This window comes from Euleptes europaea, chromosome 1 (genome assembly GCF_029931775.1).
Source record: "Euleptes europaea isolate rEulEur1 chromosome 1, rEulEur1.hap1, whole genome shotgun sequence".
Lineage (NCBI taxonomy): Eukaryota > Metazoa > Chordata > Lepidosauria > Squamata > Sphaerodactylidae > Euleptes > Euleptes europaea.
In genome coordinates, this window is record NC_079312.1 from 103,412,345 (window position 1) to 103,428,711 (window position 16,367).

The 16,367-nt window shown below is 45.6% G+C and overlaps 1 protein-coding gene across 1 annotated transcript in view; it reads right to left on the bottom strand.

Annotated features, from left to right (window-relative positions):
- SH3PXD2B (SH3 and PX domains 2B) overlaps positions 1-16,367 on the bottom strand; it is a 155,360-nt gene that overhangs the window by 80,095 nt on the left and 58,898 nt on the right. The window contains exon 3 of the mRNA XM_056851186.1: positions 3,662-3,737. Within this exon, the coding sequence (XP_056707164.1) occupies positions 3,662-3,737 (76 nt within the window). The remainder of the gene's footprint in view (positions 1-3,661; positions 3,738-16,367) is intronic.

Genomic DNA, 16,367 nt, shown 5'->3' on the forward strand with positions numbered 1-16,367 from the left:
AGGGAAACAGTCATGCATAAAAGGCCATAGTAAGCAGCCAGAAACAGACTCCAAACTAGCTGCAAGAAATGGAATTTTTCAGTCTCACAACTTCAGACGACAACTTTTATATGCTCCTAGCCTGAACCACCAAACCCTAGTACACAACACAAAAGGAGCTCTAACTCAGACAGACAAGAAAAGACACATGCTCTTGCCTCTAACTGATGGCTATACAGCTCTCCACTAATAGCTTCACACTGCTACTGTTCATTATCTTTAATTCACATTTGTAAAAAAAGTATAAGGATAAATGGGAAATGATTTCCACTGCAGACACAGTTTTATGCTAAAGTTAAAGGTCTGTTTAAAACCTAAAGCCCAAAGCCTACTCTTATGCAAGACAGGCCTACCTGGAAAACAAAATTCCATTTAAAAAACGGTGAGGGGTGGGAGAAGGCAAGCACCTGAACGTCAACTGTGCAAACTGTTTGCCCTACCTAGAAAAATACCTTGTGCATTGAACTGAACATATCCTTGATTTCTATCAAAGGCCCCCAAATCTGAAATGTGTTAGAGGTTTGTGAAGAATGCTAAAGGCAGCTGGATGGACAGGATACATGGAAACATTTTTCAGATGTCAGAAACCACAATGTATAATGTTACCAATGAGGGCTTCCCAGAAAGCAACATACTTGAAACAGAAAGCAGAAGCCATATCCTGATGTTGGTAACGAAACTCCAGTGTTAGCATGCCAATGTGAGAGAGTTGCAGAAAAAGCAAACTACCAGATCGGACTGTTTTTTTGGGGGGAGGGGGAAGGTGGAACAGAGACAGGCCCAGTTTTTCTATAACAGGGATTAGCAGCTGGAAATCTGAAAACATGTTTGATCCCTTGAGAGGTGTCATCTGAGCCCCTAGGAATGAGGCCGCATCAGGAAGAGGGGAAGTCAGAGGGATGTCTCCCCCACCTGCAAAAAAAAGGGGGATTCTGTTGTTCATCTCTCTTTCCCCGTCCCTGCTTGAATTTCCAAACCAGTCTAGAGGACAAAGGGAGGCACGGAAGAGACTTTTCCTCCGACGCACTTCTGTCTCTCTCACATTTTGCCACTGTCTACCATCAAATCCCTTATGAAATGTTATAAACCAGCCTAAAACTTGCAGCTTGAGTGCTATGGTTAGACAGGCATCAGAAGTTCGACTCCAGGCGTTCCTGAATAATATGCATTATTTAGACCAATTTCAATCTGGCTTCTGGCCTGGGACAGTCTTGGTCACCCTGCTGGTAACACTGATGGAAGGGTCTGTGTGACAGATTATGCTGATTCTCCTGGGCCTCTCTGGGATTCTTTATTCCCTTTGATCATGATGCCTATCTAGGATGCCTGGCAAGTATTAAAGGAGAGTGTAACATTGTGGAGAGGGTGGTGACACCACAGGACTGTGACCAGGTAACCCTAAATACACACCCTTGGCTAAGAAGCATACATGGACTTGGAGGTGCTGACTATCAGACTGGTTTGAACAAATCAGCCAATTCTTTGGCTGTCGGCTTTGAGTTTTTCAAACTGTCTCACCACTAAAAAGGCTTTCTTGTGTAAAAACCATCTAACAAAAGAAGAAGAAAGGTTTTAACAGTTTAGCTTCTGGAAGAAAAGGGAAGAGTTCAAGAAAGCAGAACGGACCAGCCAGGGTAACCTTTCAGGAAGTGAACCTTCCTCTACCTTCCAAAAACAGGACGGGATGCTTCAGCAACTGAGTGCAGCCAAACTGCAATTCCTGTTTTTCCAAGTTTTAGACACCGTCAGTTGGGCTGGCTTCTCTGCTCCTCCCATCCCACTCTGCTGGCACACAAAGCTGCATACCAAACTCTTTTCTTTGCATTTAGGCCATACTCAGTTTTGTTTTGCTGATACCACAACCCAGGGAAGAGCTGGAACCAAAACCAAAATGTATCTCCTAAAAGTAACCACAATGGTCAGTCAACCAGAGCAATAGGAAAAGGCCATAGTAGGCTCAGAGCTAGATGTTATAGCAGCCATGGGTTCAACCCATACCATTTTAGAGAAAAATTTAGCCATCTAAAAATGCTGTGAGGGCCCAATCTTGCTCCTGTCCCTTCCCCCGGGCTTTTGCTGTTTCAGTACTTGAGAAGACGTGGAGGGGGGATCCAATCACCTCGTTGAACATGCTGAGGGCCAATCAGGATTGTGCTTTCACAGTTTTTAAATGGCCAATTTTTCTCTAAAATTGTATTGGCAGCAATGGATTGCGCTCAGGGCCACCATAACATCTCGTTTGGCCTTCAAATAACAAAATCAAAAAGATTATTTCAGTTATTGCATTGCATACATCCAGATAATGCCTGAGTATGAAAATTGAGATTTGGGTCCCATGGAAAATTGCCACAGACTGAAGGGGGAGGAGTGATTTTCATCCATCTCCCCCACCCCACACAGTGCAGACCTCCAACTTCCACTCCATGCTGTTTCTTGGGATCCCCTTTCCCCCAACTAAGCTGTGTTTGGGGAGAGAGGTGTTTTGGGCTGCATCAGGAGACATGGGAATCCTATTCAAATGATGTGTAAATTGTACTATGCCAATAAAGGTATTTGAAATTTGAAATTCAAATAATGGAAATCCCTTCCATCCACAGAAATCTTCAGTACATTCAAGTTCCACCCTAATTTTGTCAGGAAGGGAGAATATTTACAGTGCATTCCTAAGGAGAATTACTCTAGTCTAAGCCCATTGAAATGAATAGGCTTAGAATGGAGTAACTCTCCTTAGGAATGCACTGTTAGACTATCAATAAAAAACATCTCTCACACACACCTACTCAGCCTTTCTGCCCAAGCCCTGTCTTTCCTTTATTCTTGGGCCAGTTTTATCTTCATTTGAATTCGGGCTCTCCATTCAAGTTACCATTTCCCCAAAGATCTAAACAATCTGATAGGTGCTTCTGTTAAAAAAAAAGAAAAAAAAAAGGTCAAGGTCCCCTGTGCAAGCACTGGGTCATTCCTGACCCATGGGATGACGTCACATCCCGACATTTACTAGGCAGACTTTGTTTATAAAGTGGTTTGCCAGTGCCTTCCCCAGTCATCTTCCCTTTACCCCCAGCGAGCTGGGTACTCATTTTACCGACCTCAGAAGGATGGAAGGCTGAGTCAACCTTGAGCCAGCTACCTGAAACCAACTTCCGCTGGGATCGAACTCAGGTCATGAGCAGAGCTTGGACTGCAGTACTGCAGTTTACCACTCTGCGTCACGGGGCTCTGTTAAGGAGACAATTAATATACTTTTCTACTAGAGTATAACACTTCTCTTTAAACATAGTTATATCAGCAAAACCATTACTAATGTAAACATTGCCCTCATATACTTCTATCAAGGTTGAATAAACCCAGTGGGTTGTACCTTACCACTCCATTTAGCTATGGGTGGCACATACATTGCGTGAGAAGCATGTCCTGCCACAGAAAAAGCCTCTTGCATCTGCAGAATATACTTTGCACAACTGAAACATAAAAGTGTTAGCTCAGCTCCCCAAACACTTATTAATTAACCTAGGGAAACTCCACTTTTATTATATGAGACAGAGAAAATGAATGAATTAATGAATATGTGTGCCCTTATGCAAGAATTCCATTTGACAGCCCTGCCGTTCACCTTACAAACCTGGTAGGAAGGGGATGATCCTTTGTTTGGGGTCCTTCTGCCCTCCTTCCATAGGAAATTTGTCCAACAATTGCATCTAAAACAAAGGAGACAGGTTTTTTTAAAGTCACTGAAATGAAAATTAGTGTAGCAAATACAACCTAACCTTATCTTCTATAGGTTTAAAAGAATATCAGCACAGAATGCCAAACATGAGATGCGGGGGGGATCTACAAGCCCCTTTTTACAGAAAGACAGAATTGGTATTTACTATACAGAAAAAAAACAAATGTCAGCCTTATTTGATATCTTGCTCCTAAGAATCATAGAATCATAGAGTTGGAAGGGACCACCAGGGTCATCTAGTCCAATCCCTGCACAATGCAGGAATTTCACAACTACCTCCCCCCACACCCCGTGACCCCTACTCCATGCCCAGAAGATGGCCAAGATGCCCTCCCTCTCATGAACTGCCTATGGTCATGGAATCAGCATTGCTGACAGATGGCCATCCAGCCTCTGCTTAAAAACCACCAGGGAAGGAGAGCTCACCACCTCCCAAGGAAGCCTGTTCCACTGAGGACCAGCTCTAACTGTTAGAAAATTCTTCCTAATGTCTAGATGGAAATTCTTTGGTTTAATTTCAACCCACTGGTTCTAGTCCAACCTTCTGGGGCAACAGAAAACAACTCGGCAACATCCTCTATATGACAGCCCTTAAAGTACTTGATGGTTATCATATCCCCTCTCAGCCTTCTCCTCTTCAGACTAAACATACCCAGCTCCTTCAACCTTTCCTCATAGGACTTGGTCTCCAGACCAAGCTCTTGTATGGCAAGGAATTAATAGCTGTGTTAAATTCTGCTCCTTCCAATACCCATGCAATAGAATCTTCTCTATAACTTTTTTTTGGAAGAGCTCCACATGTCAGGAGATCAAAGGATTTCAAATTAATATCAACTGGTATGACACCACAGTGATTAACCTAACCTGTAGCTGAGGGTACTTTTGGAAAGGCCAGGAGAAATATGGAAGTAGATGAAAACACTACAGATAAAAACCCACCTTGAGGAAGTTTATAACAGTAGTCGACCTTAGTTCAACAAGGGAGCTTTCATGTTATCTCAGATCCTGCTCCCCCACATTATCTCATATTTACTGATGAGCCAAACTAATAGAAGCCAATAGAAATGTCATTTTTTTCAGGTTCTCTGTCCACACACATAATTGCTAAGTTACCAGTTATTTCTTATATGTATTTTACTAGTGGGGAACCAGCAAGAATTTGCAGGGGGGCATCTCAGTTTCTCCTCCCACATTATTTCCTCTTTACATTCTCTGAAAGCCCCCATAGCCTCTCCCCTTTTCCTGCCTTATTCTCTCCTGCCAACCTACCTTTATGTGCCCCTCTCTCTCCAGCCTTCCTTCCCTCCCCTGGCAGCCTCCACCTGAGAAAGCTATGACCCAGTTGCATGGTCAGGAACACCCAAGGGCTTGGGGGGCCACCTAATTTTCCCCTATATGCCCTTCCTCGCATATTTCTTCTTTCCTTCCTTCTGGCAACCTCCATACTCTCCCCCTTTCCCTGCTTCCTTCTCTCCCTTCCACACACCAACCAACTTACCTTTAATCTTCCCCCCATCTTCAGCTATATTTATTATTTAGTCACTTCAATTATACTCCACTTTTCTCCACAATGGGAGCCCAGACCATCTTACACGGTTCTCCTATCCTCTATTTTATGCTAACAACAACCCTGTGAAAGAAGTTAGGCTGAGAAGGTATAATTGGCCCAAGATCACCCAGTGAGCTTCCACAGCAGAGTGGAGATTTGAACCTGGGTCTCCCTGATCCTACTCTGAAATACTAAGCACTACATATCACTGGCTATCGTGGAGTGGCTATTGTTGAATAACAGCAAGCAGACAGTCCTGAGTGGGTCATGTAAGTCTTGTGGTAGTAAGTAGCTAGGTGGTTGGTGGTATGCATGGTCCCCATGAGTCTTCCTTCAAAGGCCAGAATAGCCCTGGAAAGGCCCTGCCCCTTTCCCTACATTTTACTGACAGAATCCAAAGCTTAAAAAATACTGTTGTGGTTGCTTAGCAATGGCCACTGACACAATTTTTCTTAAAGCTACAGGTGTTCCTTTTATCATTTTGGTTTTTTTTAACCCAGCTCCAATTACTTCTTTAAAAGATTTCAAGTTTTCCATAAGCCTGGGGCATTTTTCAAGTTTGTACAAAGATCTGTCTTGTCTATTCATGGCTCTAATCTCTGGTTTTAAGTATCCACAGATTTTTCCATGTTGAGAATGAGACATGTTGATACCATTCCATAGGATAGTCCTCTCAATTCAGAATGCAAAAATGTCTTCCAAAAAGTTCTAACAAAACAGTGCCATCTAAGATGTAATAATATATCACAGTATTCCAGATTTTAAAATGTTATGGAGAGTTCTTATCATGCTGGTATCAAACGTCTTGTTTTTAATATTGTGGTGGCCCACCATGCACACAGAAGACTAAGTGCAGATAAATGGCTTGCCCAAGTCTACAAAGTAAATACAAGGTGAAGGCATAGTTCAAACCCCAAAATACCAGATCATGTTGCTAGTGCAACACAACATTTACATAAGCGGACCAGTCAAATTCCCCTAGAGATCCTCTCACAACAAATCAATTCCCCTTGCCAGCTGTCAGTTTCTCCTGATTCCCTTACCCAAAGAAATATCCTAATCCTTACCTACATCAAAGATGCAAACAGATTTCCACCTGCATTATCACTACTTTGGGGGCAGGGGTTAATGGAGGAGGCTGGAGATTGGCTCCCAGGGGAGAACATGGCATGTTAGTTTGAAAAGAGGCAGCTGTCTAATTAACAACCAGCCACCTACTCAGCAGCCTTCTAACAAAAAGTCAGCTTCTTCCATGGTTGTGGTAGGACTGGTCCTCAAGTGGAGGTATGGGTGAACACTGTAAACATACTGGTGTTTCTACACTAATGCCTCATAACCTATGCTGTGGTCTCCAGCTTGCGGGAGGAAAATACTGTACTGCCCCTTTTACCCTCAAGACATGATATGATTAAATATTTTGTAACGGCTGCTAGAATATTGCTAGCCTCCATGTGGAAAATGGGCGCAATACCAGATCTACAAACCTGGTTGGAAAAACTGGCCGACTATGCAACAATGGCCAAACTGACTGATTATATCAACAATAAGACAGCTGAACAACATCAAAACAGCTGGGAACCATATTATAGATTCATGACCCAAAATGTTAAATAGGAGTATCTAAGAAACAGGGTTTACTGAGAAAAAACCCCCAGACATTTTTGTCAATGGTAGTATCAGCATTAAGAAAGACAGAACTAAGAGAGAAAAACAAGACAGAGTATATTGGAAATTAAATAAAAGTATTATTTAATGAAATAAGATAAGCGTAAGTTGGAAAATGGATTTGATTTTACTGTTCTAATTGTCTATCAATCCCTTTCTCTCTGAGTAAAACTGATATGTTAAGTAATATATTGAAGGCAATCAACAGGAAATTAAGCATTTAAGAATAAAATGAGGATTAGCACATAGTCTTGTAGTAAGAGTATACTAGTACAAGTTAAGAATGTAAATAAAATGTAAATAGCATTCATTTCTCCCTCTGGAGTTATGAGTAGGGTGGATCCCCTTTTTCTTCCCTTTTCTTTTCTGTACCCCATATCATTAAAAGCAAATTAAAAAAAATATTTTTTTAAAAGACAGTGGTTCAGTATGCTATGCTGCTAGTGCATATAACCTGTTAGCGATCCGTTAAGTTGGGTGTTCTTGGCTTATTTTTAAATAACTGTGTGTGATAGCACTGTAAATTAATGTACAAGAAGTACTGGATGAGATATCAGTTTTATGACGCAATTAATAGATACTTGATGGCCCATAACATATACATTAATAGCTTTATTAAATATAAGTGCTGTCTAGTTTCCTATGGGCTCCTTCTAGGCAAACATTTATAACAAACACATAAAACGTGTCTGCTGGATTTTCTAATGTAATTCACCACTTAGTCAATGCTAAACAACACCGAACATAATGTTTTTTTCAAACAGCATGCCCCCCTGATTAGTTATGGAAGTACTGCTTGTACACTTCCCAGACAGTTAATAATAGAAGACAACTGTATTTAACAAGGAACCAAAGGAGAATGACAGCTTGTTCATCAGCAGGTCACAGCAGAGAAGTCTTTCCCAGTCTGACCACATCAATGTCACGCCAGTGCAAACAGAATTACTGGGCTTGTAGCAAGTCCCTTTTGCTCATTTTCCTGTAAAATTAAAGACTTACCCAATAATGTTGCCAAATTAAAACCTTATTGGGTCATCATTTTATGTATGAAGGATGTGGATGACATTCTTCCTGTTTGGAAAAGCCATTAAAGTCCGTGGCAGGCAGTGGACAAGAGATGCCTGTCATCAATATGGTGCTCATTTGCCCAAGGCAAAAATGTTCATTACCATGACTCAAGCACAGGTCATGTCTACATTTTGGGGATAGGAAAGTGGACTGTACACACACTCAGTTCATCATCACACCATCACTGAGGTTTCCTGTAAGAAAAAAATCATTCCCCAGGAAGTTCTTCCTTCTTCAGTGAAATGCCTTTCTTACATGGACAGCAGACGTTGACTATAGAACCACCATCATCTGAAAACACGCAGGGTGGAACAAACTTCTGACTTTCTAGAGCGATGGTGGTTTTTGCCTCTCCCTTCACTGCGGTCCTTACATGGGAACAAGCTGAGAAAGTTACTTCCACCATTTTGAATCACTGGCTCTCAGGACTTCGAAGGGGGCGGGGGAAGAACACTTGAAAGCAAATTGGATTAGGGCTTATTGACCTACCAGTGCTATTTGCACATGACAGACAGAAGGGACTGCATGGCAAGCAACACCATCCATTAAATCCCGAGGGGCTGTGGCTCAGTGGTAGAGCATCTGCTTGGCATGGAGAAGGTCCCAGGTTCAATCCCTGGCATCTCCAGTTAAAGGGTCTAGGCAGGTAGGGGATGTGAAAGATCTCTACCTGATACCCTGGAGAGCCGCTGCTGTTCTGAGTAGACAATACTGACTTTGATGGATCAAGAGTCTGATTCAGTATAAGGCAGCTTCATGTGTGCTCATAGGCAAATGAACATTTTAATTCTGTATAGGCTAGACATCAGCTTCATGGTCTAAAATCAGAAAGGATTCTGATCTCTCAGCTACTCACAGCATTACAAAAATGAGGCACCTAATTTAGCCTCATTCCCCTTTTCAGGAAGCCAAAAATTTGTAGTTTTAACTCGGAACACGCTCATCACTATCCAGACTGCCAATGGTGGGAGGGGCAAAAGCAGACTCCTCTGCTGCCAAACATGCAGTTTTATTTTATTTTTACATAATCCCAAATCCTCCTCCATTCCATTTTCAGAGCTAGCAAATTATATCATCAAGGACGATCAAGCAATCTGTGACCAAAAGGCTGGAAACATGCAAAGGTTCTGTATGACACAAGGTTCTGTATAACATATATCTGTATAACACAAAACACCTGCGGCAGCTAAAGCCAGCTGAAAGATTGTTTTGCTTGGAATGGGTTTTTGGCTGTTCTTCATCCACAGGCTTATATTTTAAATTGCTGAATTGGGAGACGGCTGCCTTTCTCCTCAGTTGTGTGATGAGACAGCTCGCTGCTGTGAGATTTACTCTGCTGATTATATTGCTAATTTACTCACTAGCTCCCTCGTTCTTGAAGCAAAATAAGAGAGTATCTCTGCTATATAGCCTCTGTGCTATATTTGTATACTTTTGGATTATGCAGATAAATTAGCCCATGAGAGATGCCTCAAAGCTCAAAATATATGATGACACCATATAATGTAAGATCAAAATGGCAACATTTTGGTAGACAAGTATGGGCAATCATTCCAGTATTTTATGAAAGCTGACTCCCCTCAATATTTGGGCAATCTGAAAACATTTCTTCAGGATTTTTTTGTACTCTAGGTTAACAACAAGTGTGGCATACAAATTTACTGTGATACTGCAACAGAGGTCTGACCAATGAAGAAGACAGAAATACCTCAAACTGTGTTCATTATAAGCTTGTGATAACATTACTTGACAAAAGCTCTGAGGATTAGTGCAGCTGTACAGATTTTAAGAACAGAAAACAGCAGTTTTCAGTGTAAGAAAATTCTATACTGCCTTTCTAATGATCAAGGTGTTTTACATATAACACTCCCACCAATCTTACTAAAAGTCAACAGTCATAAGAGGCTAGGTGGTCATCTGTCAGAAATGCTGATTCTGTGACCTTAGGCAGTTCATGAGAGGGTGGGCATCTTGGCCATCTTCTGGGCATGGAGTAGGGGTCGCTGTGTGTGTGTGTGTGGTGGGGGAGGTAGTTGTGAATTTCCTGCATTGTGCAGTGGGTTGGACTAGATAACCCTGGTGGCCCCTTTTAACTCTATGATTCCATTAAATCATTTATTAAAAGACACCATCTCAGACCAACAGCAAACAACAAAATTCAGCCAAGCTGCTTATCAGATATATAGGAGAAACATTTCTTCTTAGGTCCAGCATAACACAATTTTGGAACGACTGTGTATTTCTTTCACCAGGCGGTCTGGAGAGCGAAGTTCAAAGACAAAAGACAGACCTTCCCAATGGTCAGAAGAACACCACAGGGAATGCGCCAGACATATTAATCAGAGTGATCAACGTTTAAGAGCCCACAGAGTCAGGGTTAGTAAGCAGAAGTGGAATCACAGGAAATCCTTTGTACAACAAACCAGTTTCCCCTTCAGAGAATAAAACACAGCAATTCAGGGTAAAAGATGATAATGGGAGCCACAAGCACATTTCCCCTTTAACCTTCTCTGAAATGTGTTGCTCAGGCCCATCTCCAGAAGGGACAGGATAAGCTGGTGCATTCTCCCCCCCCCCCACCACTCATACTCTTCTGATTTGCAAATACAGTGGATGCACCCACTTAAAACTCTCTTCTATAAAATACTGGGCCCCTTTTCTTCTGTGACACCACTTGGGGAAATCTGCATGTCGGATCAGAAACAGCATTTATTAGGATAGAGCGTTTTCAAAAAATCAGTTACTGAGATGCAGACTCATGCTTTCAGGAATAAAATTAAACTAGCTCAAAAAAGGTGTATATTTCCTTTTCAGCCACGCTATTCTTCTACATAAACCATAATTAGCTGCTGCTTCTGTCTCAGTGTTATTAAAACTGTACACCAAGGAGCAACTAACCATTTCATTAAAATGACATCTTAATGGCTGTTGGTAGGAAAGTCCTTTAAGTATCACACAGAGATAGACGAATAAGAAGGTAGCAAAGGTTAGAAACAGAAGCTATAAGGGATGGCAGGGCAGCATGCAAACTGTAAGGAATTTCCTATGAAGTCACTGGAAATCTTATACATACAGCTTATAAACTGTTCTATGTAACTTGCTTAAGCATATGAAAAAATGCACAAGGCCCACAGCTGGAAGCAGCAAAACATAAAGTGCATAACGGCTGTCCCCAGAAATTCACTGGCAACGCTTTAAAGCCAGCACCAACTTCTATGCAGCGCTGACCTCAACTCTGACACCCTCCCAATTAGACCTAATAAAAAGAGAAGTAAATCAGCCTGGGGTAAATGAGCAACTTCAGTACAGCTATGGGAAGGCTGCATATTGGCAAAGGCACAAGTCATGAGCTCCCCTTCTCAAAAAAAGGCTCTTTGTCCATCTGCAGTCGCTTACTACTTCTCCGATCAGGTCCAGTCAGTATGATCAGGCACCTGCTGGGACCCAATACTGCCTGAAGATCCTGAAACCAGCCATGGACTCAGAACTCCTTTGGTGGCGATGGAGAGAGGAAAGAGTGGGAACAGCCACCCCAACCCCAGCATCTGTAGATATTTTGCCCAAGGCCTCCCTCCATCCCATGACCCCAGGAAAGCGAGCAAACCCCAGACTAGTGTGGAGAGCCAGCGTGGCGTAGTAGTTAAGAGCGGTGGACTCTGATCTGGAGGTCCAGGCTTGATTCCCCACTCCTTTACATGAGCGGCTGAAGCTAATCTGGTGAGCGGGATTTGTTTCCCTACTCTTCCACATGAAGCCAGCTGGGTGACCTTGGGCTAGTCACATTCTCTCAGCCTCGCCTACCTTATAGGGTGCCTGTTGTGGGGAAGGGAAGAGGAGGTGATTGTAAGCCAGTTTGATTCTTCCTTAAGTGATAGAGAAAGTCAGCATATAAAAACCAACTCCTACTTCTCCTCTTCTTTTGACTAGCCCTGCAGCAAGAAGAAAGAGCAGCAGGGTCAGCTGCTGCCATTTCTCCTCTTCCCTAACTATCTATCATGCCCATCATATAATTTTAACACATTCTTTGCAGCTTCCCCCCTGAAACCCCTGTTTAGAATTATATCTATCTGCTTTAATGGATGTGTGTTTTCTGCCAACTTATGGTATTGTCAGCGACGGCCCTCAGTCGGACCCGGGATGAGCAAGCTCTGTGCTCTTCCCCCCCCTCCGATCTCATGGGAAAGTAACACCCCCACTTCAAAGCCTTCCTGTTGTAAATCAGCTATCGGTACTCTAGGTATCGGTTTGGCACCTCTTGGAGCTTCAAAGAAACTGGTTGTTTTTGCATTTCAAAGCCTACGTGTAATCAACTCTTTTGTGTGTTCTCTATATATTGAGTGGATATCCTTTGCCCTGGTATTCTAGTGTTTTGATTGTTAGGATGCTGATCTCGTGGACTTTCTCTTAAATAAAACTTTAAACTCTCTGCCACGTCTGGAGTGAAGTTTTATGTTACTGGAATGCAACGGGGTACTGAAGCCTGACAGTACGCTAAAATCCCTAACCCTCTTTTTTATTTTTGTGTTAGTTATTAGTTAGTGTTAGTATGTCTCTCTGTCAGAGCAATGGACAGGGGGCAACCTCCCTTATTGATTTGGACCTGGAAGCGGTGACCCCAAAGCAGAGCCCGGCTGGGCCCGTCGGTTCTTCCGCAGTGCCAGCATGGACTTCCTTGCCTATGCAAGTCGAGCAACGGCGGAGACTCGGGACAGTCGGACGGGCAGCCTCTGAACCATGGGGTGGATTTTACCGGGGACCGCTGACCGCTTGGTATGGAGAAAGGGGAGAGCGAAGACGGGAAGCCGTTCCCGGAGAAGGGGGGGAGGAACCCTTGCTCGCCCGGACTCTGATCACCCCAGTCACCATCGCCGCGGAGGAAGTTGCCCTGCTACGTGGGCAGAACCAGACCTTGGCTTTACAGAACCGGGACATGCAGGCGTAGCTGGATGCTCTGCGGACGGACTTGGCTGTGGTTTTGGAGGCAGTGAGGGGGCTCGGACAGCCCCTACAACAACCCAGAACCACCGTGGACCCACCCGCCAATACAGAGGTACCCTCACCCAGGCGCCCCAACCCCAGGGATCTGAAAGTGTCTTTTGACGGGTCCAGCACTCAGCTGCCCCACTTTCTACTCCAAGTGTCTGGATTTATGAAGGATCAAGGGGACACCTTTCCTTCGGAAGAGGCCCGAGTCAGGTACGTGATCAGCCTCCTCGAGAAGGAGGAGGTGGAGTGGGCAGTGACAGCTGCAGAGACTATGCCCAGGGTTTTGAAATCCCTGCCGGAATTTATGTCTGCTCTGCGGCGCCGTTTCGAGGATCTCCACAGTGGGGAGAAGGCAAAGATTGCCATGCGCCGTTTGAAACAGGGGGTCCGCTCTGTGAGTGAGTACGCTCAGGAGTTTCTATCCCTTTCCTGCAAGATAAGGGAATGGAGTGAAGCCGCCAAGGTCCAGCATTTCCACGAAGGACTGCGTTGGGAAGTGCTGGACGGCTGTTTGACTCTGGGAGATCCAGAGTCGGTAGAGGACTGGATTAAACTGTCAGCCTTAGTGGAGAATCGGAAGCTGACCCTGTAGTTCTCTAAGGATCGTTCATCAAAGGTATCCCCCACGACTCCCGCTAAGGGGGATGATGCGATGGAACTGCGGCGGGACGGAAAGGGCCGCGGAGGCTTCAGCCTAGAAAAGGCGCGCCGTTTCAAGGACGGAGCATGTCTCCAGTGCGGGAGGATGGGCCATTTCGCGGCGAAGTGCACCAGCTCTTCAGCGGAGTCGTCGAGTAACCGAACGCCCAGAGAGCGGGAGACCCCCCCCAACGGGGACCCTGGATCGGAAAAGAGCAGAGGGGACTGCGACCCGGCGCGGGACAGCGGCTCTGCATGCGGAGACAACACTGGATCCAAGCACCCTTAGCCCTCGGGATCGCTCCAGAGATTCCTCGCCGGCAAAAAACGAGGACGGCCTTTTGTGAGAGACCTGGCACGGAGGGCGCCCTCGGAAGAAAACAAACCGGCTCCAAGTAGGGTGAGTGACCAGGGAGAAACGCTGCTAATACCTTTTGTGTTACGGAACCCCCACGGAGGGGAACCGGTGGCTGTAGTTGCAATCCTGGATTCCGGGTGTTCCCGGACATTGATTGATCAGGCTGTGGTAGAACGCCTGAAAGTCGGGACTCGAGAACTGGACCAGCCCTTGCATTTCCATCAAATGGATGGGAGTGATCTGCGGGGGGGGGGGGCGGTCCGTTTGCGCTCTCGCAAGGTATTGTTGGGGGTGGGAGACCACTGGGAACAGATTCACTTCACGATAGTGCCTAAGATTTCCTATCCAGTGGTCCTCAGTAGCAACTGGCTAGCGGGGCACAACCCGAGCACTGACTGGGAACTGAGGGGGGTTGTGTTTGGGGCTCCCCAGTGTGAAAGACACGGCCGAGACTTCTTGCCCGGGGGCGAAGGGGGGGATGCCGCCACGTTAGAGGCACACACGCTGCCCCCGGAGTATAGTGACTTTGCAGAAGTGTTTGAGGGGACGGACTGTGATTTGTTACCCCCTCACCGCACAATGGACTGTGCCATAGAACTGACTAAACACATCAAACCGTCTAAAGCCCGAGTCTACCCCATGAGCCCCCAGGAAAAGACTGTGCTGCGTGAATTTCTTGACAAGAACTTGGCGCGGGGGTTCATACAGACGTCCAAGGCGGCATTCTCTTCTCCCTGCTTCTTTGTGAAGAAGAAAGGAACCTCGGATCTCCGGTTGTGTGTGGACTATAGGGGGCTTAACGCAGTTACAGAAACTAACGCTTACCCCATTCCCTTAATCCTGGACCTTCTGAATGCCCTCCAGGAGGGTTGTGTGTTCTCTAAGCTTGACCTGGCAGAAGCCTACTACCGGGTCCGGATCAAGGAGGGAGATGAAGCCAAGACGGCCTTTTCTTGTTGTTATGGGTTGTTTGAATTTAAGGTCATGCCATTCGGTCTTTCTGGGGCGCCGTCGTGCTTCATGCAATTAATCAATGAGATCCTACATGATCTATTGTTTAAAGGGGTGATCGTTTATCTGGACGATATTCTGACCTATTCTAGGGATCCCGGGGAACACCGGGAATTGGTGCGGGAGGTCTTGCGTCGCTTAAGAGACAACCACTTATATGCTAAACTGTCCAAATGCGCGTTCAATCAGAACCAGTTGTCTTTTCTCGGATATGTTATATCCCCCCAAGGTTTGACCATGGACCCCGAAAAGGTTCAGGCGGTCTGGGAGTGGGAACCCCCCAGAACCCGCAAGCAGGTGCAACAGTTTTTGGGGTTCGTGAATTTTTATAGAGGTTTTAGACAAGATTTTGCCAAAATAGCCTTAACAATCACTGACCTGCTTAAGACCAAGGGTAAGGGGCAGGAGGCTACTTTTGCACAATATCAGGTACCTTGGACTGACCGGTGCCAGACGGCGTTCGAGGCTCTAAAGAGGCGCTTTACCTCGGAACCTGTTCTGGCCCACCCTGATTGTTCTAAGCCATTCATCCTTCAGGTAGATGCCTCGGAGAAGGCAGCGGAGGAAGATTCGGTCTCTGTCCCCTCCCGGGCAGGGGGGACTTCAGCCCCCTCACCCCCGGCGGTCTCAGAGGACTTTCCGGGCGCAACCACAGCTGAGGGGGGGGGAGTCCTCCCTACGCGAGTGGGGGGGCAGGGCAGAGGACCCGGTCACAGCCTCCTCTCGAGAGTCGGTTACCCGTACTCCCCAGGTCTGGGCGGTCCCAGGGAACCTTCCAGAGACCGTCAGAGAAAGGTGGGAGGGGGCCCTTCGGCAAGAGTGGAGGGATAAGTCTCTCCCATCCCAGGCGTCTGACGGGAATGGCACCTACAAGGATAAACACTACGTAACCCTGGAACTACGGCGGGAGGTGCTGGGATGGAGTCACAGTGCAAAAATGGGGGGGCATTTCAGGTTTGTGAAAACCCTGCACCTAACGAGAAGACAGTTCTGGTGGCCAGGGATGCGCCAGGACATCGATGTGTTCGTTAGATCTTGTCCGGTGTGCGCAACGAACAAACGCTTGATGGGTAAATCCCCTGGGTTGTTAAAGCCCCTAGAGACTCCCGAAGCACCCTGGCGGGTGATCGGGATGGATTTCATAACCGACCTTCCATCTAGCCAAGGCAAGACGGTCCTGTGGGAGGGGCCTTTGGGGAGGCGGAGTGTCAGTGAAGGCCCTCAGTCGGACCCGGGATGAGCAAACTCCGTGCTCTTCCCCCCCTCCCTCCGATCTCATGGGAAAGTAACACCCCCACTTCAAAGCTTTCCCGTTGTAAATCAGC